We start from the raw sequence: 25295 nt of genomic DNA on the forward strand, positions 1-25295 counted from the left end.
TTAAATATATTACAATGCAAATATAATTTAATATTATAAGAAGTATTATATAATGTAGAATTATATATTACATTAAATTATATTTGATAAAATATAAATATTATACATTATCATTATATAATAAATAGTATCATAAATAGTAATCATAGTTAATTATTATTTTTCTTATTATTATTATTACAGTTAATAGTAATCATAAATTGTATTATTTTAAAATGAATTATATTTATATAGTTCTATAATTTCATGAAATTAAATATACAAGTATAATAGAATATAGTGAAATAAAAAATTATAATGAAATAAAATATATTACAATGCAAATATAATTTAATATAAGAACTGTTATATAATGTAGAATTATATATTACATTAAATTATATTTGATAAAATATAAATATTATACATTATCATTATATAATAAATAGTAATCACAGTTAATTATTTTAAAATTATATATATAATTTTACAATAATTAACTATGATTACTATTTATGGTAATCATAAATAACAGCAATCCCATTCATAGTCATACTTCTTTTCTTTTTTCAATGCTGTATTTTAATAATGTATAATCTCTCAAATTGAAAAATAACCACAGATAGAGCTCAAATGAGTATCCATAAATATTTTAATGCGGTGAACATTGCAGAAAAAGTGTCAGCATTTATATGACAGCATTTATGATATACGTAAAAAAGACATCTTATTTCACAATTTTATAACAGCATTTAATATATTTATCAAACTGTATAGTAATTTTAAGTAGCAAAATTAAAAAAAAAAAAAAGAACCAGCAGTAACGTCCCGTACACATTCCAAACAAAATAAAAACAGCTCGACATTTTTACTCCTTTGACGACTTTCTGAGACAAGTGCATTTGAAAGGGCATTTCAGATGAATGAGGCAGCAGCAGCAGCAGCCTATTCCTGCAAATCATCACTTCAGATTCTCTTTGATAGTCTGTTTGAGCTCCCTGTTGTTCAGTTGCGATATGTGCTCGTTTATGATCTATAATCCACATGTTTGGGTGCTGTGACCGAAGCCCAAACCTTCATCGTTGGCCTGCTGTTCTAAGGCACCTTCAGCTGTTTGATTGTCTGCAAGTGTCATCGTTACAAATACACAAGCATTTGAGGCACACCTGTCAGAAGAACAACAGGACAAGAACACATCACAGCACTGGAACATCACCTCCGTGGAAAGTCTTGAGGAAATGGTCTGAAATCGTAATAATTGCAAAGGAATGATGTGGATTTTGTGGACTCTGACAGTCTTGTGTTATATTCACACCGTCTTCATGGTCTCTAACACTATACTGACTACATAATGTGTATTAAACTATCGATAATGCACAAGCAAAACCATGTAAGAATTGTAAACCGCAAAAGTACAGGCACCTCAGTAGATTGTACCACAAAAAAAGCATGGAACGATATCTATTTTCGATAAATTAAATTATTATTTTAATTATTATTTTATATTAATTTCACTTTACAATATGAGTTTACAAATATATATGTGGAAAATAAATTACCCCGCTTTATCGCATAATTATCATATACAAACTCTTAAATATTCTTATCAGCGCCAGATCATTAGCCAGTCACGTGATGCGATCGGGCCGCCTCATTGGACGCTCCAATAGAAATCTACATCTGAGTTCATTATCGTCCTCATTCTTAAAGGGACAGTTCACACTAAAAACGTGAATTCTGTCATCGTTTACAAACCTGGACAGACGCCATTTATAGTTTTATGCAGCTGAAAACGAGTCTGAGGGATGGACAGGTTTTTTTTAGATGGCATGTACTGTATATAATGTCCTAAATCAATGTAGTCTTTTAAATTTGCAATGTTTTGTATTTGTTTCGTTACTACTTTTATATCCCTCACTGCTTCGTTTTCATTCCCGCCAAAATTAAAGATGGCGCTACCCTAAACGAAAACCATAAACTTTTTTTGCATGGAAGAAATAACACAGGAATGTTCTGAATGACATGAGGGTGAGTGAGAGATTTACATAATATTAATTTCTGTGCGAACTGACCCTTTAATTAAAGCATATTTACGCTACCCAGAGGACACTCTTAAGACATTTACAGTAATAAAGACCTCTTTATAATAACTATTGTTTGACATATATATATATATACCAACACAACTCTTGCTAGAACTTTAATAGGTTCTTATATGGTAACTTGTAGATTTGATTAGATATTATTGATTGCATTTATCGCTTGAGTTGTACTGTAAAATATGATTTGGTGTATTGCTCTTTGAGCACATTTTGAATGTCACCAATTACTGAGGAGATGCTTTAAACACTGATATCTCAAGTAATACTTCAGTGCCTGAGAGAAATCATGTCGTTATGTGAAGCCTGTGATGTATGACAGCAGAACAGTAGAATTCATTAAGGCAAACTAATATTTCAGAAGGGTAAAATTGTTGTAAATAATTGTATGGTACACTCTCCCTTAATAAGAAAAAATGACCCTTTTAAAATCACAAAATTCATATTTGTCTCTGTGTTCTCAGAAATGGCTCATTATTGTTAAACAGGTATTAAACCTGATCTTCAAGTTGTTTTTCTGCATTTAAACAAAGTTTTTTCAGTTCTGTGTCGGTCCTCTATGATGTTACTGGCCTCTGCATCTTATCACATCCACTCTGTCTTTCAACTCTGTCCAAACAACACTGTTACCAGCAGTGAATCAAGCATAAGCCGTGATACACCAGCAGAGAAAGATGAAGAGTCTGTTCTGGGATGCGTCGGAGTTCAGTAGGTGTATTAAAGTAAGCACAAATACTCATATGCCGTTGACCTCGAGTATTCTCACAGCTTGTTGCCTATTAAAGCAGTTCTTTCGTTTTCTGAGGGTTTTATTAAGGCGCTGAGATCCGCTCATGTGCGAACGTGTTGGGGAAACATAAGGCAGAATATTAATATCTTCATATTGATATGCAACCTGCAGAAAATTTCCTCCAACGCTCCAATTTGAGAATGGCTTCTTCAGAAAAAGGAGGGAAGTCTCCGACCAGCGGCAACCTTCTTTTGAGCCGTGTAAATCCAGATCTGCGCATCTTACAGTGCTGTGTTAAACTCATTTGGGTCCTGAACAGGTGCTCCGTGGCCACTCATCTCTGGGCTCTTGCATTTTGGGGTCTTTCTTGAGGAAAAAGGAAGTTGTAGAGTGTCGTCACTAGCTGGAACAAACCCATCTGGCCCCTTTGAGTGAACTGCACAAAAATAAACCAAAATTATTTGTTCATCGGTTAAACTTTTTGACATGCATTTTATAAGACTGCAAACTATATTTTCTAAATAATTTAATTTACAATTAAAGTCCACATCAATTTTTCACAACCCATTTTTCTCCCATAATGTGAAAAGTCATTTTAGAAGGTTCCATTACTTACGTTGATAATCTAAAATACCAATCATGACTTAATAGCAATTTAACTGTTAGTTAACATTATTTTCCTTGCATGGAAAAGGAAAGTTATTTTAAATAAATCATGCACAGTAAAGACCAGGAGTAAGTAAATAGGGTAAAAATGGCATATATCTGCCATTAGATGGCGCGCTGGCCTCAAGCTTCACTTCAAGCTCCTCCCCTTCCCTTTAAATCTCCCTGATGGACAGTTAAAGCGGCCAATCAGCAGTCAGCCCAGCTCTGTTGTGGGCGTGTGTTGTAGTTCTTGACTATTGCAGTGTATTGCATAAGCTGCCGCTCTTACTGAAGGCATGCTAGATTTAAAAGAGTTAGCAAACTTTAATTATGATTAACTAATTCAAATGATCCTGACCCATTTATTCTTAGTTGGACTGTCATCTTTCAACTTTTTCAATTATTCAGCCAGTTTGATCTGTGAGAACATGAGGTTTCAGTTTTTGATCTTATCTTAGCTAATGACAGCATATTTCCACATTCCACAGTCTATAAAATCTGCATGTTCATTAAAACATCTCAGTTGTAGCGGCTCAGCATATAACACATACAGAGTGTAACTAAAGGTGTTACATTAGCCTACTTTTGAGATCGTGGTCACATGTCTGCTGACGTGGGCCTTGAGTCAGAGTCTAAATTTAGCCTGCAGTATAAACACACTTCACATCCTCTTTCTGAGATCACACACAAACTATAGCCGGCCTGGGTAGACACTAAATTCAACTGCCATTTATTGAAAACCTTGATAAATCTAAATTTATCCCTGTTAACCAAAAAACGTAAGCGTGTGAGTTCATCTCTTTCTCTCATACAAGTAAATGTTATAAGTCACTTTGAATAAAAGAATGAATAAATGGAAATGGGAACACATGGAAAATGTTTACCTCTAGCAAAACCCACAGTATCATTTCATTTAACCAGACCATTTCATCTTCATCTGCTGTTTTTTCATCTACTTTTTAACTACAACAAAAACACCATATAACTCCTTCAATGGCCATATTTACACGATAAAATGCCACTTTTTAAAATTATTCTAATCTCCCATATCATTATTTTAGTAAGCCCCACCCCAAAAAAAACTTTAAAACCAAAATTAATTCAACTTTAATTAAACCAAATAATTGTTTTCAATAGTTACGCAAGCTTTAGTTTTGTAAATAGTTATAAAAGTAAAAAAAAAAAAAAGTTATAGAACTTTGATGTATGAGGTTGGCATATAAACATCTAGTGTTTAAACGTAATTTACTGTAAAGTTTGATAACATCTAGGAGAACTTGAGTAAACAGGACGGGTAAACCAAAAATGATGTCATCTCTCCCACTGAGCATTTGCATATGCAGCATTGAAATAACAGACGATGATGTCATTGCACATCGTGACAGAAACCACTGCAATGAAAACCACAGACTCTGTGCACAAACACCTGTGAAGCTGTTTAACCCGTTTGATTCACATCGGCCTTGAGGAAAAGAAAGTAGTCTCATCTGAAATCACTCTTACCAGCTGAAGATGTTCCTGCTGAAACTGATCCCCCATTTCACGCAGTTTACGTCCGATCTGAATCTCCACACTAATTCCCACGTCATGTTCGTCTTCCTTTTCTTCTGCTCTCCCTTCGTCCTCTTCTGTGTTTTGTGTGCCATCCGGGACGGGTTCGAACAGTGCGGGGAAGTGTGCACGAAATCCAGCATTTCCTTTGGGATAAAAACAATATTTATATTATTATATTATATAATAATAATTATCATTATACATTATAATATTAAATATTATTATTAATTATTATTATCAATTAATTAACAATACTAAATATAGTTGAATACTTTGGCTTAATTTTTAACTGTAGTTTCAATACAAATGTAACAAAATTATTAATAATACCACTATATATATATATATATATATATATATATATATATATATGTGTGTGTGTGTGTGTGTGTGTGTCACAATTTGTATTTTACATTCATATTTTATATTTTATATTACAATTTTATATATTACATATCATATTCAGCAATAAAACATAAATTCCAGGTGTGCGTGTTGTGATTCATAATGCATATTAGACTATTGATGCATATTTTGTTTCCCTACCATGAAAAAGTGCTCTTGGCCCTTCTGGGGCCCCAGGGGCCATAGTAAGTGACGCAAGGCCCCCAGTTCCACAGTTAGCCCCAAATGCAGTCCTGGCATCCACAGCTCCGCAGGGAGATGATGCATCTCTCTCTAAACCCTGGAATGGTGCCATATCTCCGTCTCTCGCTGAATTCAGCACAGAGCTGGCAGTCTGCGTAGATCTGTCTTCAAAGCGTCTGTGTCTGTTAGCCGTTTGTTCCACCTCTCCTCGTGGGCCGTCTCTGTTCTCTGAGCTCTTGTTTCTTAGCGGTGTTTCACAGCAGTGAGGAAGCTGTTCGTCCTCCTCATCATCCATCGGCGGAGTCAGCAAAACCGCCCTGAAATATACCACACACTGTCACTCTATATGAGAATTCACATGCTGGTCAATCCTTCTGTATTACATAATATGACATAAAGCTATTCTTTCTAATGGAGTTGTTTTACTTCAGGACATTAAGTTTTTGTTTGATTTTTTTTTTTTTTAAAGTTGATAAGTCTATTTCTTTTTCAACTCCAAATTATGCACAATTATATGATTGGTATGGCATTCAGCATCATTTTTCATTGTTCTCCAGTCCACCACTCTCCAGTTCACATCAGTGTAGTTTAGGAACACTCAATCTGATGCAAGTGCTGAATCTCATAGACAGCTCACCCACATTCACATGAACAAACAACCATGACTGAATTAGATGGGATTTATTTGGTTTAACAATGAATAACTAAGATTATGAGATCAGCTCATAAAGTGCAACTTCTGGCATGAAAGTGCAGCAGTGAGATGACTAAAATAGGCTAGTCACAAACAAAACCACTAAACCGTCAAATGGCAACAATTCAAAGGAGTCTCATACAAATGAGAGGAAGTTTCAGGCCTGCATGCACTCATGGGTTCTGTCTGCCACTGTTTCCCAGAAAACAATACGATTCAAATCTGCACCATCATAACAAACAAATCTGTTTATGAAGTGTTCATGAATAATCTGATCAACTGAGAGTTACAGTGCAGATTAGTACAGATGCTTTCAAAGAGAATAGTTTGATGTAATACATGGCAGCTGCAGTGAAATTAGTCAAACTGAGAAACTGCAAGAAGAGTTTTGAGACGTTTTTTGCTGTATTTGTTTACAGTGCATGAATGCTGTAATCATCAGGACAAATAATCATTAAAAAAGTGTAATTCTATTAATAGAGAGATTATCATATGGACAGATGATTATTAATGAGAATTAAACTCTTAATCCCTGCTGAAAAACCAGCCCAAGATGGTTTGCTGGTCTTAGCTGGTCTCCCAGCTTGGTTATCCTGGTCTGAGGGCTGGTTTTAGAGGGTTTTTTCCCCAAGGGGCAGACAGTAGACCAGCTTGTCCAGGCTGAAATATCATTGTAGACCATCATAAACCACGCTTATTATTTAACAAACCATATTAGGCGGTTTAAGTTGTTGTTTTCAGCAGGGAATTCAAAAACAACCCAAAACAAAGGATAGTACTATAATAAAAACAAATGTATAAAAAAAATCAGGACAACATGAGACTTAATGTGATTGTCACTTTTTGATATTTCAGTTTTATAAAGTTCAGATGGGCAAATCAGAATATTATGTTGGGGAGATCTATAGTTTTTTAATGTTTATTCTGTAATTTTAAATTATTTGTCACTTTCTTTCACAGATCAAATTACCCAAACTTAGTTTTTTTAAGGACAAAAGCAGAATCATTTCAGTTCTTATTTATTACTTATATAGTAATCCACAGAAATCACAAAATAGCCTACACAATGAAACTGCAGCAAATAAAACGCAGAAACAAGAGACACTCACCGCCAGTGCTTGAATGTGTGTGTCAGTGCTGCTTTTATTCCGCTTTTTGTGTCAGCGCTCTTTTATTCCGTCTTCACTCTGCTTGTATTTACTAACACGAACTCGCTCCGCTTTCATTCTGCGCCCACCGCTCGAGATTTGGTATTGGACACGAGCGCGCAGAAAGCCACGCCCCCTGACGTCACGTGATATGTTAATTACTCGAGCGGGAGGCGGGAACCTGCGTGTTGTTGGTGCCCGAGGGAAAAGGTCGGTTTAGGGTTTGTGTGTTGAAATTGTCAGTCTCTTTCTGAGTATAAGCGGCGTATTTCAGCAGTTTTAGTAGGTTCAGACTCGTAGTTAGTGGCTACGTTATTTAAAAGAAACCGTTTTAAAGCCGCTTTGACGTTAGATTTGTTGAAAAACTTTAAAAAGTGCTTTAAACTATTCAAAATAAGTGAAAAGCACGCTTCCGTTGACAGCGGATTATCAACGGAATAATATTATTCATTATTATTATTAGGCTATGGCAGGTGTTTTACAACTGAGATTTTCGAAAGACTTCTTTTAAATTAGGCTATATTAAGTCACAACATGATATGGATATTCCTGGAACTTGGAAGATGCAAGATGACAAACTAGTTTGCGTTCTTCTGGGAGTGTTATAAACTACAGTAGTCAACATTTGAAGTGGATCAAAAAAGTTCATCAAAGTAGTCCTAAGACAAGAATGCATGTTCATGCAAAGGTTTTGATCCACTTCAAATGTTGACTAGTGTGTGTGTGTATATATATATATATATATATATTCACACACACACATATATATATATATATATATATATACATACATATACACATATACACACACACACACATATGAGGAATATTTGTCTTCAAATTTAATTGAATATCCATAGGAAACCTGGTTGTTTTATTTTTCTGTTTTGTAATGGACAAACACACTGACCTTGACATCTGTCAACCTGACATGTTTTTCTCTTTCCTTCGGTTAACATTTTTAAAGTTGATTGGACAGAGGAATATATGTGGCTATTATGATCAATTTGTACGCATTTCTATTTTTCACTTTTTTGTGCATGCATATTTTCAGCTTGAGCCAGAATTCAAGTGCACAGTTCAAGTGCACTTGTTGTAAATGGGCAGTGAGTCACCTGAATATCACAGTCTTCCTGTTCTCACTCACTTGCGATGACATCATCCTTTCTGACAGCCCTTGGGCTCAGCATTCCTGCGCACACTGTTGCCACGCTCCTCAACCGCGTGGTTGCAATGGCCAATATAAATGTAAAAAATTGTGCTGGTTAACTCTAAAGCAGAATGTGTTGACTGACATGTAAAGGAAGAATAGTTTTTGTTTTGTAATAGATTGTTTCAAGCATGCATACTAACTAGCCAGTACAGGCCAACACATTGCTGGCAGGGATTTCTGTTTGCTAAAATGTTGGGATGGTTTCAGATGAGGATGAGGTACAGACAAATCACTGACTAGTGGAAGAGGATTGAAATAGACTCAAAGTGACTCTGTTTCTACGGTAACTGTGGATGGGGAGGTACGAGAGATGAGAGCGAGGCAAAACAAATGCTGGCGCTGCCTCCGTGGCAACAGCTATATCATTGGTTCTTGTTTCATAGTAAAGACCCGTTAAAAAAAAAATAAAATCACAAGAGGCCCCGGAGACACCTCCCTCACAACTGCATGTTGCATCAGAAAGATCCTACAAGAGGAAGAGCAAAACACACACACACACACACACACAAACACATCACATGCTCCACTTCACTCTACAGCCCCCTCCTTCCTCCCCACTCTCCCGCCAAAACATCTCAGCGAGTAAATCCTGCCTAGAAACCAAACAGCTGACTTCGGCCTTGCTGCGATTGGTGCAGCTCCCTAGCAACGGCGTGTGTTTATTCAGCCAATCAGGCGCTGAGTTCTCAGCACTTTCAACCAATGGCAGGCGGCCCCAGCTTACCCAGGCAGTAACAGCGACTTGGTAACTGTCCGGCAGAACAGAAAGCAACTGTGATTGGTCAGATCAGCTCTGCGTCCTGATTGGCTGCTCATGACGATCTCCCAGTCATTCATATGTTTTTGCGGCTGCCCTGAAGGGATACACTCACAGCAGAAGGTCAACTTCTCTTCATCCTGATTGGCCGAGCAACAACGTGGACTCCTAGTAACAAACCACAATTGCTAAAACAGGGTGTGGTTAGGCTTCTGTCAGTCATCCACATCTTAGCCAAACATTATGTTGTTGCTGCCGTTAGTAAGAAGTATTTTGTATGACAAACAGGCATTCATTAACACACGTTTTTCTCTTGTAATATCTGGGAGTAAATTGACTGTGGCGATATCACAGTACGTGATTTCTTAATGCTTGTTCACAAGTTTTTTCAATTACTGTGACAGTATTTGCTGAGCTTCACTGCTAATATCTGTGCAGCTCCTGATCAGAGTCTCTCTTACAAATTGACATTAGGCTTTTGTTTGATTGGCTGTTTACATTTACAGGATAAGCTGTTGAAGGAAAATTTTTTCTAATTTTAGCATTTACAATGTCATATTTGAGGTCTAGCTGGTCCTTTTTTTTCCAATCAGTGTTTACTTGTCATTCTGTTGTGTTTAAACTTTAGATGTTGAGTGGTGCGTGATTCACCTAGCAAGAAGAATGAGTCCCCAGACGAGCGGAAGCAGCTCAATGAACTCATCCGAAGACGAATCAGAAGTGACATCATGGCTGTAAGATTGCATGACATCATGCTTGAGGGAAGACAGATTAATATGTCAAATCTGAAGCCGAAGGAACTGGCAGAGAAATGATCGGTCTCAATGATCTAGATAAATATAATCATATAATAAGTAGAGTAAATAAGTCTTTTTTTAAAGCTAATTGGATTACTTTTAGATTGTAAGCCACAATGGCAATAATATAAGGCTTATGTCTACAGATATTTAGTCAAATCTTTCATTTATATGGAAGCTACTGTAAGAAAATCAATGGACTTTTTGCTCTTATCCCAACAGTGTTAGGAAAGCTTTCTGTTAAGACGTGTAGGATGCCTGTAAAAGACATCCACCACATACAGTACTTGAAGCAATTGTAAACCAAAAAACTGATTATTGAAAATCAAGCTGATGTAAAATATAAATATTAGATATTAAATTAATTAATTTAAAAATTTAATATTGCCCTGGCAACTAAATCAAATAAATTTAGCAATTAAATAATTGTACTTAATACAATTATTTGTACTTAATAAGCTGAAGTTGAAAAACTAGTTAAGTTACCAAAACTAAAATAAAAATTAAAGCTATATATATATATATAACAATTAAAAACTCAATTAACATGACAAAAATTACTAAAATTAAAATGAAAACTTAAAATAAATAATATAATATTATGAAAATATACTAATTCCTAAAGAAACAATTATTAGTGTAGAATATACATTTATGTCCTTTAATCATATTCAGAAAAAGTTTTAGCTGACTGATTTTAAGCATTGTTTTATCTCTTTACTAGACTAGGAAATCCACGTCACTCCATATGTTACCCTCCAGCACAAAACCAGTCTTAAGTCGCTGGGGTATATTTGTAGCAATAGCCAAAAATACACTGTATGGGTCAAAATTATCAATCATTAGGAAATTAAGTAAAGATCATGTTCCATGAAGATATTTTGTAAATTTCCTACCATAAATATATCAAAACTTAATTTTTGATTAGTAATATGCATTGCTAAGGACTTCATTTAGACAACTTTAAAGGCGATTTTTTTCAATATTTAGATTTTTTTGCACCCACAGATTGCAAATTTTCAAATAGTTGTATCTCAGCCAAATATTGTCCGATCCTAACAAACCATACATCAATGGAAAGGTTATTTATTCAGCTTTCAGATGATGTATAGATCTCAGTTTCGAAAAATTGACACTTATGACTGGTTTTGTGGTCCAGGGTCACATATGTGACAGATTGTGACATTACCGTAAAGTCTATTTTTACTTTACATATACTTTCCTTCATTATTATGAGGTCTGTACTGTTGAAAATGCTGTGCACCCATGCTCCTCCTCACCACTTTTACAATTGAAAAGTCAAAGATTTTAATTTGTCAAATTTGAATCAGAAGGAACAAAGAAATGATCCATCTCAATGATCTAGATAAATATAATCAGTTTAATAATTTTTCAAGCTAATTGGATTACTTTCCAAAGCATTAATACAGCAGGCCACTTTAAACTCTTTTAACTATAAGCAACAATGGCAATAACCTGGGGCTTGTGCCTATATTTACTCAGATTTTCAATATATATAAGGAATATAATATTTAAGGAAACTGCTCTCTTTAAAGTCAAAAAAGATGTGTTAAACGCAGCTTTGAGTACCACAACTACAGCAACTCTTACTGGTAGTAGCAAACATTCAGTAGTTAAATTAGCTAAATTATTTCATAAACCAAGCTTCTGTAAACGAAACAGAGAGAGGTGTGTGTGTGTGTGTGTGTATATAAATCACTACTGGAAATCCCAGAGATGATGTCAATAACAGAAGCTCCGGATCAAGGGAAACTGCTCCATCCTCAGCCGGAGCCCGAAGGGAAGATGGTGACAGGTGATGTCAGCAAACTGCAGCCTGGCGTCCAATAGGGTCCCCCGGGATCTCGTGTTGAGCCACCTGCATGTGTGTATGAGTTCATTGAAAGAACAGATGTCCAACCACCTTATTATCACAAACTCAACTGAGCTCTAAAAATAGAAGAGAAAGCAGCACACATTCCTGAGGTGTGAAGTATGAGATAAGCAGTTTTGTTGTAGGCTGTGTCATACATTAGGTGTCCCTACAAATGTCAAACCACCATTTAAGTGTGTCCTCGAATGACTCTGATCAGTCTGAATAGTTTTTGTCAGCACTGGACATTATTTTCATTCTTGTTTAAACTATTTCCTCATGAAAAAACAACAGTACTTTTCAGAGTAGTAATTTGACTTCACAATGTCAGAGTAAAAATGCCATGGCGTCCTCTACTGGTGATAAGGTGACACTGCATCCAAATACCTGCTTTACATTAATTTCCTGAAAGAACCTTGTAAACTCATAACCTTTCTGAAGTTATATTCCAAACCTTAATGATACAGTGTGATTTATTAGCTTATAAAATAATTTTCTCTAAAAGAATGTTTAAGAAACAAAAGAAAATCCCGCACACTACCAGTACTTGCATAAGTATCAAAAACAATAATTTATTGACGTTTTGGTGAAAATTTGAATTTTGAAATGATTGTTTTTGATACTTTTGCAAGTATAGGTAGTGTGGGATTTTCTTTTGTTTCTTAGTTTTTTTTACTTTTTTGTCTTTTTTCGTATTCACCTATATATTTTGTCTGTGATGATTGATTGTTAATTTGTCTTCTAAAAGAATGTTTAAAATACTTAACATAATAACTTGACATAATACATAACATATAACTAAAGTGAATACTTCTAGGGCAACAGTTTCATAAAATGACCTTGGATCTCCTTATTTTCATTGAAAATTTAAATTAGAAATGAAGTGCCTTGTTCATATAGTATAGGCAAATAGCTACGCAATATCCGATCTGAGCTGTCAGACCGAAACAGATTTCCAGAAATGCAATTTGAATATGATTTCAAACCACATGTGAATGTGGCATGACAGTTGATACGGATTTGTAAAAATTGAATTTCATGTGATTTTTTTGCCGTTCAGACTTGCTAAATATGATCAGATTCCAATCAGAAATGCACAACAATCAGATTTAGACTGACAGTCCAAACATAAGATGGGAATGTTCAGAACATCAGAACACGACACAAACAAGAATATAATTGTTAATGTATACTTAACCCTGAGAAGCCTGACATAAAATAATAGTCAGAAAAATCATTTTTTGCTGTTATTGTTTGTTTTTTGAGTATCATATTTGATACACCATGCCTTTATGGCTCATATAGTATGAAATAGGAGAATTTGGAGCTCAGGTTTATTGAGAGGCCCAAACTGAGCAAAAAAAAAAAAAAAGCAATTTGATGCAGATCCTGATATTTCTATGGCCAAAACGCAAGATGAAATTCTGGTAGCTTGTAATATCAATGAGGTCTTTATAACACTGTATCTATCAGACTATTTACATAAAATGCATATAAATATCAGTTGTCACTCTATATCTCCCAAAAATATCTTTTAGTAAGATGACATTTAAATGCTTAGTTTTATGATAAAGCGCTGTAGGTTCAAAGCATATAACGCAATGCAATTTAATGATGATTGGGAGATGAACAAGCCTTCCTCAAAAGCCTGAAGATCACATTTGATACATTTGAACATGATTTTACTGAAAATATGAATATATGGGTAATCAGGTAAACCTATGTTTCTTCAGTACAGTAAGTGTTCATCTTGAAATATAAATAACAATATAAAACAATATGCTTATATTTATAAAAACATCAGAAAAAAAATGAGTTCAACCGAACCTTCTCCAGCACTGATCCATTGTGCCATTTAACACAAAGAATGTGTCTTGAATTACAACAAAATTAGTTTTTAAATTATCCAAATAAGCTGACTGACAATATGCAAACAGAATTGCTTATATTTGCCCAAACATGATTAAAAATTCATTCATATTTGCTCAAACATGATTAAAAATTCATTCAGATGGCGTCGCACATGGCAGCCACAGCGCTTAGCTCTCCAGTGTTTGTACTGTTTTTGTTAGTTTTTCCTGTTTTTTGTATCTCAAACACGATCAGTTTCACCAAGGATAAACTGCTGAACATTCGGCAGAACACACCACAAAATCTTTTACCAGATTTCAATTATTCTGACATTTTGCTGAACGTTGTAGTCAGCGGAGCAGCGCGCTACATCTGCCGGGCTTTCAGCTGTTTAGAGCAGATCACGACGCAGAATCAACATGGAAATCGCGCGGTGGAGGGACATGCTTTTACATCAATGAAAGGTGGTGTACAGATGTAACTGTGTTTAAGAATATGTGCTGTCCAGATCTAGAAGCTCTCTTCATTAACTGTAAGCCGTTTCACTCATTCATTCTCGTGAGTGTTTACATTCCTCCGCAAGCGCACTTTACAGAAACTCGCTGATCAAATCACAGAGACAGAACAACAGCACCTGGACTTTGTTTTAATCATTCTCGGGGACTTTAATAAAGCAAATCTCTCTGCCAAAATACAGACAGCACATCACATGTCCTACCAGAGACAGTAATATACTGGATCACTGTTACACAGCAATAAAGGATATCACTCTGTCCCACGGGCAGCTTTAGGACTCTCTGATCACTGTTTATTTCATCTCATACCAACCTACAGGCAGAAACTGAAATCTGCTAAACCTGTAGTAAAGACTGTAAAGAGCTGGACCAACGAGACAGAGCAGGATTTACAAGCCTGTTTTCACCTCACTGATTGGACTGTTTTTGAAGCTGCTGCCACCGATCTGGACGAGCTCACAGAGACTGTAACATTATATATCAGTTTCTGTGAGGATATGTGCATTCCTACCAGGTCTCATTTAACCTACAACAATGACAAACCATGGTTCACTGCAAAACTCAGACAGCTCCATCAGGCCAAAGAACACGCTCGCAGGAATGGGGACAGATTGTTGTATAAACAAGCCAAATACACACTGGAAAAGTAGATCAGAGAGGTGGCAGAGAGGAATTATTCTGGAAAGCTAAGGAACCAATTCTCTTCCAATGAACCTGCTTCAGTGTGGAAAGGTCTGAAAGACATCACCAATTACAAGACACCTTCCTCCATCACTCTGGAGAATCAACAACTTGCAGACAATCTGAATGAGTTTTATTGCAGGTTTGAAAAAACACCATTCACACCTCCTGCAACCCCCCTCTACCCCCTTCCTGCACTGCAGATCAGTGAAGATGATGTGCGCCAGGTTTTCAGAAAGAGCTAGAGAAGGAAGGCACCAGGCCCAGACGGTTTGACACCAGTCTGTCTGAAATCCTGTGCTGACCAGCTGGCCCCCATCTTCACACAGATCTTCAACAGATCACTGGAGCTGTGTGAAGTCCCCTCATGCTTCAAATGCTCCACCATCATCCCCGTTCCAAAAGAAACCCAAAATTACTGGACTTAATGACTACAGAGCTGTGGCTCTAACGTCTGTGGCCTTGAAATCATTTGAAAGACTGGTTTTGGCTTATCTGAAGGACATCACTGGACCCCCTGCAGTTTGCCTACAGAGCAATGATGCAGTCAACATGGGACTGCACTACATCCTGCAACATCTCGACAGACCAGGGACTTACGTGAGGATCCTGTTTGTAGACTTCAGCTCCGCTTTTAACACCATCATCCCATCACTCCTCCAGCCTAAATTAACTCAGCTATCCGTCCCCACCTCCGTCTGTCAGTGGATCAACAGTTTCCTGACAGACAGGCAGCAGCTAGTAAAGCTTGGTAAATTCTCATCCAGCACCCGTACGATCAGCACTGGAGCTCCTCAGGGCTGCGTCCTCTCCCCACTGCGATTCTCCCTCTACACGAACGACTGCACATCTAAAGACCCCTCTGTCAAGCTCCTGAAGTTTGCAGATGACACCACAGTGCCTCATTCAGGACGGTGACGAGTCTGTCTACAGACAGGAGGTTGAGCAGCTGGCTGTCTGGTGCAGTCTTAACAACCTGGAGCCGAACATGCTCAAAACTGTGGAGATGATCGTGGACTTCAGGAGAAACCCCCCTGCACTCCCCCCACTCACCATCATGAACAGCACTGTAACGACAGTGGAGTCATTCAGATTCCTGGGCACCACAATTTCTCAGGACCTGAAGTGGGACATTCACATAGACTCCATTGTTAAAAAGGCCCAGCAGAGGTTGTACGTCCTTCGCCAGCTGAGGAAGTTTAACCTGCCACAGGAGCTGCTGAAACAGTTCTACTCCGCCATCATTGAATCCATCTTCTGCACTTCAATAACTGTCTGGTTCAGCTTAGCTACCAAATCTGACCTCAGAAGACTACAGAGGGTAGTCCGGACTGCTGAGCGAATCATTGGTACAACCCTCCCCACTCTCCAAGAACTGTACTCATCCAGAGTGAGCAAAAGGGCTGGCAAAATCACTCTGGACCCCTCACATCCAGCACACTCCCTCTTTGAACTGCTGCCGTCTGGTCGACGCTACAGAGCTCTGAGCACCAGAACGACCAGCACAGGAACAGTTTCTTCCCTCAGGCAATCCATCTCATGAACAGTTGACAATAAACGTGGAACACACAACACTATTATACATTACATAACACACATACTTATTTACATTTCAAATTTGCACACTGTAAAAAGTGATAAGTTGACTTAACTTATATCATACCTGTACATACGTAATTGTCTATATTATATATTGTGGTTTTGCTATTTTGTACATTTGTATATTATTATTTTTATTATCTGTGTCCTGTCCTGTCGCTGTCTCATTCTCTCTCTCATAAACTGGAATCACTCAGTCTCATATGTTAAAATAAAATAAGAATATATGTTTTTGCAAAAAGGTCCACATGTGTCATGACTCATGAGTGCCTGCTTCGGTATAGTGTAAAATGATCATAATTACCATCAATACTCCTGTATATCATCTGCATATGTACTTGACATGCTTCAGTTGAGCACAAAGCCTTTTTGAAATGTGTCCGTCCACATTACTGTAAACCTACAAGGTTTCATTTGTTTGGCTGACGTCCTCTGTGGCACACCTCATTTGTTAAACAGATGACTTACTATTTACTGCACTGTGATCCTGATATGTACACATGGCTTATTTTTACTGATGCCTTGTTAAGCAACAGATGCTTCCGAGGATGTATTTGTCTTCCTAAGAAGGACATATCTGTTATTTGAGACAATCAGTTGTACTGATCTTTGGTTGTGAAACTGGCAGTGATGGCAAAACATCAGTGATGTCTTATACTCTGCATTTTAACCCCAACATGAGAGAAAGTGCCACAGAGAGTTTAATTAATTAAAATTTACTGTGTTTGTAACTTTAACTAACAGTGACATGTTTCATGTCACGTTGGGTAAATTAGTTACAGTTATAAACTTAGTAGTTTGTAGTCACTTTAACTTTAATTTAACCAATTTGTGAGACGTTAATGTAAAAAGTCGAACATTTCAACAGGAAAAATAACATCAGTTCATTTAACATGTTGACCCAGCAGCATAAATACAGGTGCATCTCAATAAATTAGAATGTTGTGGAAAAGTTCATTTATTTCAGTAATTCAACTCAAATTGTGAAACTCAGGTATTAAATAAATTCAATACACACAGACTGAAGTAGTTTAAGTCTTTGGTTCTTTTAATTGTGATGATTTTGGCTCACATTTAACAAAAACCCACCAATTCACTATCTCAACAAATTAGAATACTTCATAAGACCAATAAAAAAAACAATTTTAGTGAATTGTTGGCCTTCTGGAAAGTATGTTCATTTACTGTATATGTACTCAATACTTGGTAGGGGCTCCTTTTGCTTTAATTACTGCCTCAATTCGGCGTGGCATGGAGGTGATCAGTTTGTGGCACTGCTGAGGTGGTATGGAAGCCCAGGTTTCTTTGATAGTGGCCTTCAGCTCATCTGCATTTTTTGGTCTCTTGTTTCTGATTTTCCTCTTGACAATACCCCATAGATTCTCTATGGGGTTCAGGTCTGATGAGTTTGCTGGCCAGTCAAGCACACCAACACCATGGCCATTTAATCAACTTTTGGCAGTGCGGGCAGGTGCCAAATCCTGCTGGAAAATGAAATCAGCATCTTCAAAAAGCTGGTCAGCAGAAGGAAGCATGAAGTGCTCCAAAATTTCTTGGTAAACTTTGGTTTTCAAAAAACACAATGGACCAACACCAGCAGATGACATTGCACCCCAAATCATCACAGACTGTGGAAACTTAACACTGGACTTCAAGCAACTTGGGCTATGAGCTTCTCCACCCTTCCTCCAGACTCTAGGACCTTGGTTTCCAAATGAAATACAAAACTTGCTCTCATCTGAAAAGAGGACTTTGGACCACTGGGCAACAGTCCAGTTCTTCTTCTCCTTAGCCCAGGTAAGACACCTGTGACGTTGTCTGTGGTTCAGGAGTGGCTTAACAAGAGGAATACGACAACTGTAGCCAAATTCCTTGACACGTCTGTGTGTGGTGGCTCTTGATGCCTTGACCCCAGCCTCAGTCCATTCCTTGTGAAGTTCACCCAAATTCTTGAATTGATTTTGCTTGACAATCCTCATAAGGCTGCAGTTCTCTCGGTTGGTTGTGCATATTTTTCTTCCACACTTTTTCCTTCCACTCAACTTTCTGTTAACATGCTTGGATACAGCACTCTGTGAACAGCCAGCTTCTTTGGCAATGAATGTTTGTGGCTTACCCTCCTTGTGAAGGGTGTCAATGATTGTCTTCTGGACAACTGTCAGATCAGCAGTCTTCCCCATGATTGTGTAGCCTAGTGAACCAAACTGAGAGACCGTTTTGAAGGCTCAGGAAACCTTTGCAGGTGTTTTGAGTTGATTATCTTATTGGTATGTCACCATATTCTAATTTGTTGAGATAGTGAATTGGTGGGTTTTTGTTAAATGTGAGCCAAAATCATCACAATTAAAAGAACCAAAGACTTAAACTACTTCAGTCTGTGTGCACTGAATTTATTTAATACACGAGTTTCACAATTTGAGTTGAATTACTGAAATAAATTAACTTTTCCACGACATTCTAATTTATTGAGATGCACCTGTATATATAGCCACAATGCAAACCTTTCAATGAATAACAGATTATTCAGCTATAAACTATAAAATGTATTACAAAGCACAAAACAATTCATGAAACTGCTATTAAATAATCATTCATAATTTATTATTTATAATTTATTAATTAACATTATTTATATTTCACAGTATCATCTTGTTTGCTTCTCTATAATGTTTTTTAATGCATATGTTCATATAATGATGTCTCATCTCATGTGCATGCTGCTCAACATGTGTGTTATTTGTCCGGTTGCATAAAAAAACACATTTACGGGCAATTTTGCTAGATTAACCAGTAAAACCTGTCTAAACTCTTTTGCTTACTGAGGTCACAGAATAATCATCTAACAGTAAAGAATATGGCTGTTCAGAGTGACTGTGTCTCATCCCAATGTTCTCTTCCAGCTGATTTGCATCCAGATATGTGATTAACAAAAACAGAAAACCACAGCGGGAGGGAGGAAATGCTACATGCAAAATTCTGTACCATCTATATCTGATGAAAAGTATTTGGAAAGACTCAACGACTCTTCACCAGGTAAGAAGTTTATTTCCATTATCTTATAAGTATACTCTTACAAATGATTATTCTAAAAGTTTATTTCCCCATTTTGTGTTCCCAAAAGAACCATTCAGTGAGTGATTCTAAAAAGAACCATTTTTTCTTAATGTGAGGAAAATTTTGAAATCCAAAGAACTTTTGTGGAGTGGAATGGTCCACCCATGGATGTTAAAGGTTCTTCATGGAACCATAGATGCCAGTTATTTTGTAAGAGTATAAACGAAAATAACAGTGATTCAATCAATTACTTTTTACACTTTTGTTCTACTCTGGTTTAGTTTTGAAATTTTGGCACTGCTGTGATAAATTGTGCTTTTTTTCATTTCCTTGGATCAGTTTGGATTACAGTAACAGCTAAATGTACACTTCTGCTCATAAGTTTACATACTGTACCCTTTGCAGAATATGCAAAATGTTAATCATTTTATCAAAATTAGAGGGATCATGAAAATTGTGTATTGTTTTTTTTTAGTATTGTCCTGAATAAGCGATGTCACATAACAGATGTTTACATATGAGCAGACTTAGAAGAAAAACTGTAAATGTACCTCACTGCTTTTGAACTGGGAGTTGATTTGTTTATTTTATCACACACTGTAAAAAGTGATAAGTTGACTTAACTTTAAAAAATTGAGGAAACCCGTTGCCTTAAAATTTTTAAGTAAATGATAATTAATATTACACAGTGTCAGAGAATGTGAGCTTGGATTTTGGTTCTTTTCATAGGATAAAAATATTCATTTCCTTTAGTCTGATTGGCAGAGTGGTTTTCCTAGAGTGCTAATATTTAGACCATCAGCACTAGAAGATTTCACTGTTTGTATCACTTGGACCAAAAATTTAAAAAATAAAAATAAATAAATAATAGTTCCATCGAACTTTTCATTCACATTCTGAAAAGTCATTATTAAAAAGAAAAAACATGTCTATAGACATACTTTACTCTAAAATATTATAATGAAAGTTTGCATCAGTTATTCTTTGTAAATTCATTTCCTCGCAGCTGAAAAAAAAGTCCTTTGAATTTGCATAATTTTATTGTGTACATCGGTTGCATATGATCAGAATATGTTTAACTGACATAATTGTCTTCGTTTTCTCAGTGACTTATTGTTTGCCAAACCAAAATATTTCATTCACGTTAAGACTACTTAAAATAGTCATGTTGATTCAAGATATTATTTGTCATTACTGATTGCCGTTACACAAATGTATTGTGTACTGTTAAAGTGATTTATTGTGTCAAGTGTACCAAATTGATTTATTAATGTTAATCGTAATTAATCAAAGATATTAGCAATTATTAGAAAAAACATTAGCAATTTCATTATGTCTTTGGTACCAGAGTTGTGTAAACCTAACTTGCTTTACGTAAACTCTACATGTACTATAGACGTGCAAATGTGTGAATACAAAATCATAAATCTAAAAATGCATACTGGCGTTGACAACAATAAAGGCAAAAAGCAAGAGTTGGTACTTAAATTTTGTTGTATTGAGTTTTTCAAACTTTTCAAATTTGCAAATATAAAGGACTGAGCACAGCTGCCATTAATTGATTACACAGAATATCAAAACAAAAACACTTTAAAGGCTGTATCAGCAGCATATTCAAACACATAATGTATCCTCAAAGTGGATTAAGAACAGCAAGACATTTATAAACCTACTTAACTGTTGTCAGTGTCGATTAAGAACAGCAAAGGCATTTGTAAAAAATATTAACTGTCACAGTAGTGCATATACAAAATAGGAAACTTGGAACAAACAGTGCATTCTGAAGAAAACACAAAGCACTTTTATTTAAGTAATCCAAACATAGCACAAAGTGAATTGAAATAGAGCAAGAGCTTGTTACATTTTTTGATGAAATCCGCGAGCTTTCTGACCCTCCATTAGAGAGCAATGCAACAGAAATGTTCCCAGACCCAGAAACGTATAAGGACATTGGTAAAATAGTCCATGTGACATCAGTGGCTCAACTGTAATTTTACTACAGTTCTCTGGTTCATCAGAAGCATGTTGTTTGAGAACATAAATCCAAACAGTGGTGTCTTCAATGGCCTCATTGACGCAGGCTTCAGGCTTTATTTGAAAATAAGTCCTATTAACAAAGGCCTACTGAGAAAAATGTAAAACACTAAAAAAAATAAACTAACAACTGTTTTTTATTATTTATGATGTTTAAGATTTATTTGGAATGACAGTTTTATAATGCAAGAGTATGTTTTGAATCACAAAAAAAAGCAGCAGTACAAAAGTAAACTAAAAGACTTAAAGCTTGAGTGTGTGTGCAAAGATGTACCTTTAAAATAATTTTTTATTTTATAATTGTTACGGGTTCGTGGTTGTAGTTAACTTAAATGAAGGTCAGGAGAACGAAGTAGCATCAACACACATATCCATTTAATTACGTTCAGCTCAGACAAAGAAAAGGAGAAAACTGAGGACTTATAACGGGATGAGAACAAAAGAGCAAACAAGATAATACAAATCAGGTGGGGACAATGAACGATGATTAACTAACAAGAACCGGAACTAAACCAATTAAGGGAAAACAGGAACTTAGAATGGCAGACACGGGACATATCGCCCCCTCCCGGAAGGCGCGTCTCGCGCCGTAGAGTTCTACCGGAGTCCCTGGACCCGCCCTAGAGGCCTCCCTTGTCCTGGTCCTACACTGGACTCCAGGGCGGGTCCAGGGACTCCGGCGGCCATGGCGGGTCAGGGGACTCGGGAGGCCATGGCGGAGCAGGGAGCTCGGGAGGCCATGGCGGAGCAGGGAGCTCGGGAGGCCATGGCGGAGCAGGGAGCTCGGGAGGCCATGGCGGATCCGGAGACTCTTGGGGGCGCTCTGGAGGCGCGGACTCTTGGGGGCGCTCTGGAGGCGCGGACTCTTGGGGGCGCTCTGGAGGCGCGGACTCTTGGGGGCGCTCTGAAGGCGCGGACTCTTGGGGGCGCTCTGGAAGCGTGGACTCTTGGGGGCGCTCTGGAAGCGTGGACTCTTGGGGGCGCTCTGGAAGCGCGGAGCTGGACAGAACCAGCGGAGACTCTTGGGGGCGCTCTGGAAGCGCGGACTCTTGGGGGCTCTCTGGAAGCGCGGAGCTGGACGGGACCAGCGGGGACGACGGAGAGCTGGATGGGACCAGCGGGGGCGACGGAGAGCTCTTGCGAGGAGCTGGCACTGGCAGGCACTTGCGAGGAGCTGGCACTGGCGGGCACTTGCGAGGAGCTGACGGCGGGCTTGCGAGGGACGCGAACGGCGGCGGGAACTTCTTTGCAGAAGGCGGGTTTAGGAGAGCCGCGGACGGCGGCTGGTTTTCGAATGCCGAGGATGGCGGCTGGCGATGGGGAGCCGCGGCAGGTGGGTTAGTTCCGGCTCGGGCCCGGACACTTCCCAGACACCGGAAAATAGCTTCTCTCCAACACAATCCCGTGGAGATTGGCTCCGAGCCGGAACAGTTGGGTAAGGGTGGCGTCATCCCACGCCGTTGCCGCGGAAAGTTTACAGAATTCCCCGGCATAATCATAGAAGGGAAGTCCCTGAAGGGCTAGGGCGGCGAAACGGTCCTCAAACTCCATACTTCTGTTTGGTCTGAGCTTCTGTTACAGGTTCGTGGTTGTAGTTAACTTAAATGAAGGTCAGGAGAACGAAGTAGCATCAACACACATATCCATTTAATAACGTTTAGCTCAGACAAAGAAAAGGGGAAAACTGAGGACTTATAACGGGATGAGAACAAAAGAGCAAACAAGATAATACAAATCAGGTGGAGGCAATGAACGATGATTAACTAACAAGAACCGGAACTAAACCAAATAAGGGAAAAAAGGGAACTTAGAAGGGCAGACACGTGACAATAATGAGTTTTATCATTTTTTTTTATTATTATTGTGAGAGACAGCGAATAAGCCAAATTAGTTTGGTTGGGGAGTTACAGACGGTGGAAATGGCTCGCGGCTGCAGCTTCCGCTCGTAGCAGAAGTGTTTCTGCAGCCGAGTCTGACTCGTTGTTAATACTAGGTTCAATTTACCAATTTAATTTAGGTTCAACTAGTTGAAACCGACGTGACTGCTGCTAACAGAAACACTATATTGTAAATTAAGTATTTTATATTATATTTACATCTATTTTCAACATATTATAAATTTTTTATCTGTGAAGAGCCATGCTTTTGAAAGCTGAGTGCCCCAGTTGTGTCAAAACTCAATTAGATTGATTTCAGTTTTAGATTCAATCAATTTCAATCAACGTGATAGAAATGTGTACATTCAGCGCTCAATATGAACATTTTGAATCTATTTCATTAAAGCATGTTCACAACAGAAATATAAATTAATTGTGTTGTACATACATGTTTCATCTTTCTGATTTGATACAAACTTGTATCAACAAGTATCAATAAAAAAGTGCAGTCAACAGTAAAATTATTTGCGCTGCAAACCAGTGTGTTTACAAATACGACAGTTTGCATTATCAAGCAGCATAACAGACTGTTTTTGTACGGCTAAAATAACTGGAAGTGAATGACACCTGAAGCTCCACACACTTTTGTCTTACCTGTTAAACAATTGTGGGCACTGGGCAGTTATCCTATATGCCATAATCTATACTTAAAAATGACAGGAAAATTCTAAAAAATTGTATTCCTTTTAGGGATTTTCAAAAATGTCTCCAAATGACAGTTGTTCTCATTTGCATTTGAGTTTAAATGCAAAACAGTGTTTTTCATGTTTTACACTTTTCTTCTTGCAGCTCTTCAGATGTTATTGAGGAACCTTAAGATCCTGTCAGGGATGAAGTGGAACATTTGTGGCCTCCTGCTCATTTTATCTTCCCTCTCCTGCATATTTGCTTTAAAAGAACATTTCCATTATGCCAATTCATGTAAAAATAACGCTGACAAACCTCTATGTATAATTATTAACATGATGTCAAAACCCCAAAATCAGGCCGGAAATGGCCAAGGAAATGATATGGAGGTGGATATGTTGATACTGGGTATAGATGGTTTCATGGGATACATGAAAACAGGTGATTCAAATCACAAACGTTCTAGAACAGGGATGAGAATTAAATGTGTATATTAAAATACTGAATGTATGGTGTGTACATGTTACTGTTGTATAACATAAAATTGACTTTTTGGTGGCCACATTGTTTATCGTTTGTCTTTTAAATAGGTATATGCAGTAATGGTACATGGAGCACAACAGAGAGCCAGTCTACTATTCTGTGCAATTCTAGTGACCTGTCAGGTGAGGAGAAACTAAATGTAGCCTAAACATCATATTAAAGAGATAAAGTTTCTACTAACATTCCTTGAAAAAAAAAAAAAGTATTTTTGTTTTGCTTGTTTTTTTTAATCTTGAAATCCAAAATCTTCTGAATCTTATTTCTGCCACGAAATAGAAATATAAAAAATCTAATTGCAAGTGTACGGTATGTCACAATTCTGATGTTTTTTACTCACAGTTGCAAGTTTATACCTCACAATTGCAAGCTAAAAA

At 37.2% G+C, this 25295-nt stretch overlaps 2 protein-coding genes across 6 annotated transcripts in view; one reads left to right on the top strand and one right to left on the bottom strand.

Annotated features, from left to right (window-relative positions):
- Positions 1-630: 630 nt before the first annotated feature.
- The window catches only part of adgrg11 (adhesion G protein-coupled receptor G11), a 32661-nt gene continuing 7996 nt past the window's right edge, over positions 631-25295 (top strand). The window contains exons 1-5 of one of the 5 annotated variants that reach the window (XM_058755412.1): positions 631-2007; positions 10039-10144; positions 19627-19759; positions 24541-24819; positions 24969-25043. In XM_058755412.1, coding sequence (XP_058611395.1) covers positions 19693-19759; positions 24541-24819; positions 24969-25043 — 421 coding nt within the window. In that variant the 5' untranslated portion in view covers positions 631-2007; positions 10039-10144; positions 19627-19692. Of the gene's footprint in view, positions 2008-7623; positions 7651-9061; positions 9609-10038; positions 10145-12073; positions 12093-19626; positions 19760-24540; positions 24820-24968; positions 25044-25295 lie in introns of those variants that run through there. The other 4 variants (XM_058755411.1, XM_058755413.1, XM_058755415.1 and 1 more) reach the window with 4 other exon arrangements.
- bmf2 (BCL2 modifying factor 2) lies at positions 1998-7548 on the bottom strand. Its single transcript, XM_058755421.1, has 4 exons — positions 7402-7548; positions 5557-5915; positions 4960-5153; positions 1998-3244 (listed from the first exon to the last, which is right to left on the bottom strand). Exons 2-4 carry the CDS (start codon positions 5891-5893, stop codon positions 3143-3145), a joined length of 633 nt encoding a protein of 210 aa, XP_058611404.1. The 5' UTR covers positions 5894-5915; positions 7402-7548; the 3' UTR covers positions 1998-3142.

The sequence above is a fragment of the Onychostoma macrolepis genome, chromosome 20 (assembly GCF_012432095.1).
Source record: "Onychostoma macrolepis isolate SWU-2019 chromosome 20, ASM1243209v1, whole genome shotgun sequence".
Classification (NCBI taxonomy): Eukaryota; Metazoa; Chordata; class Actinopteri; order Cypriniformes; family Cyprinidae; genus Onychostoma; species Onychostoma macrolepis.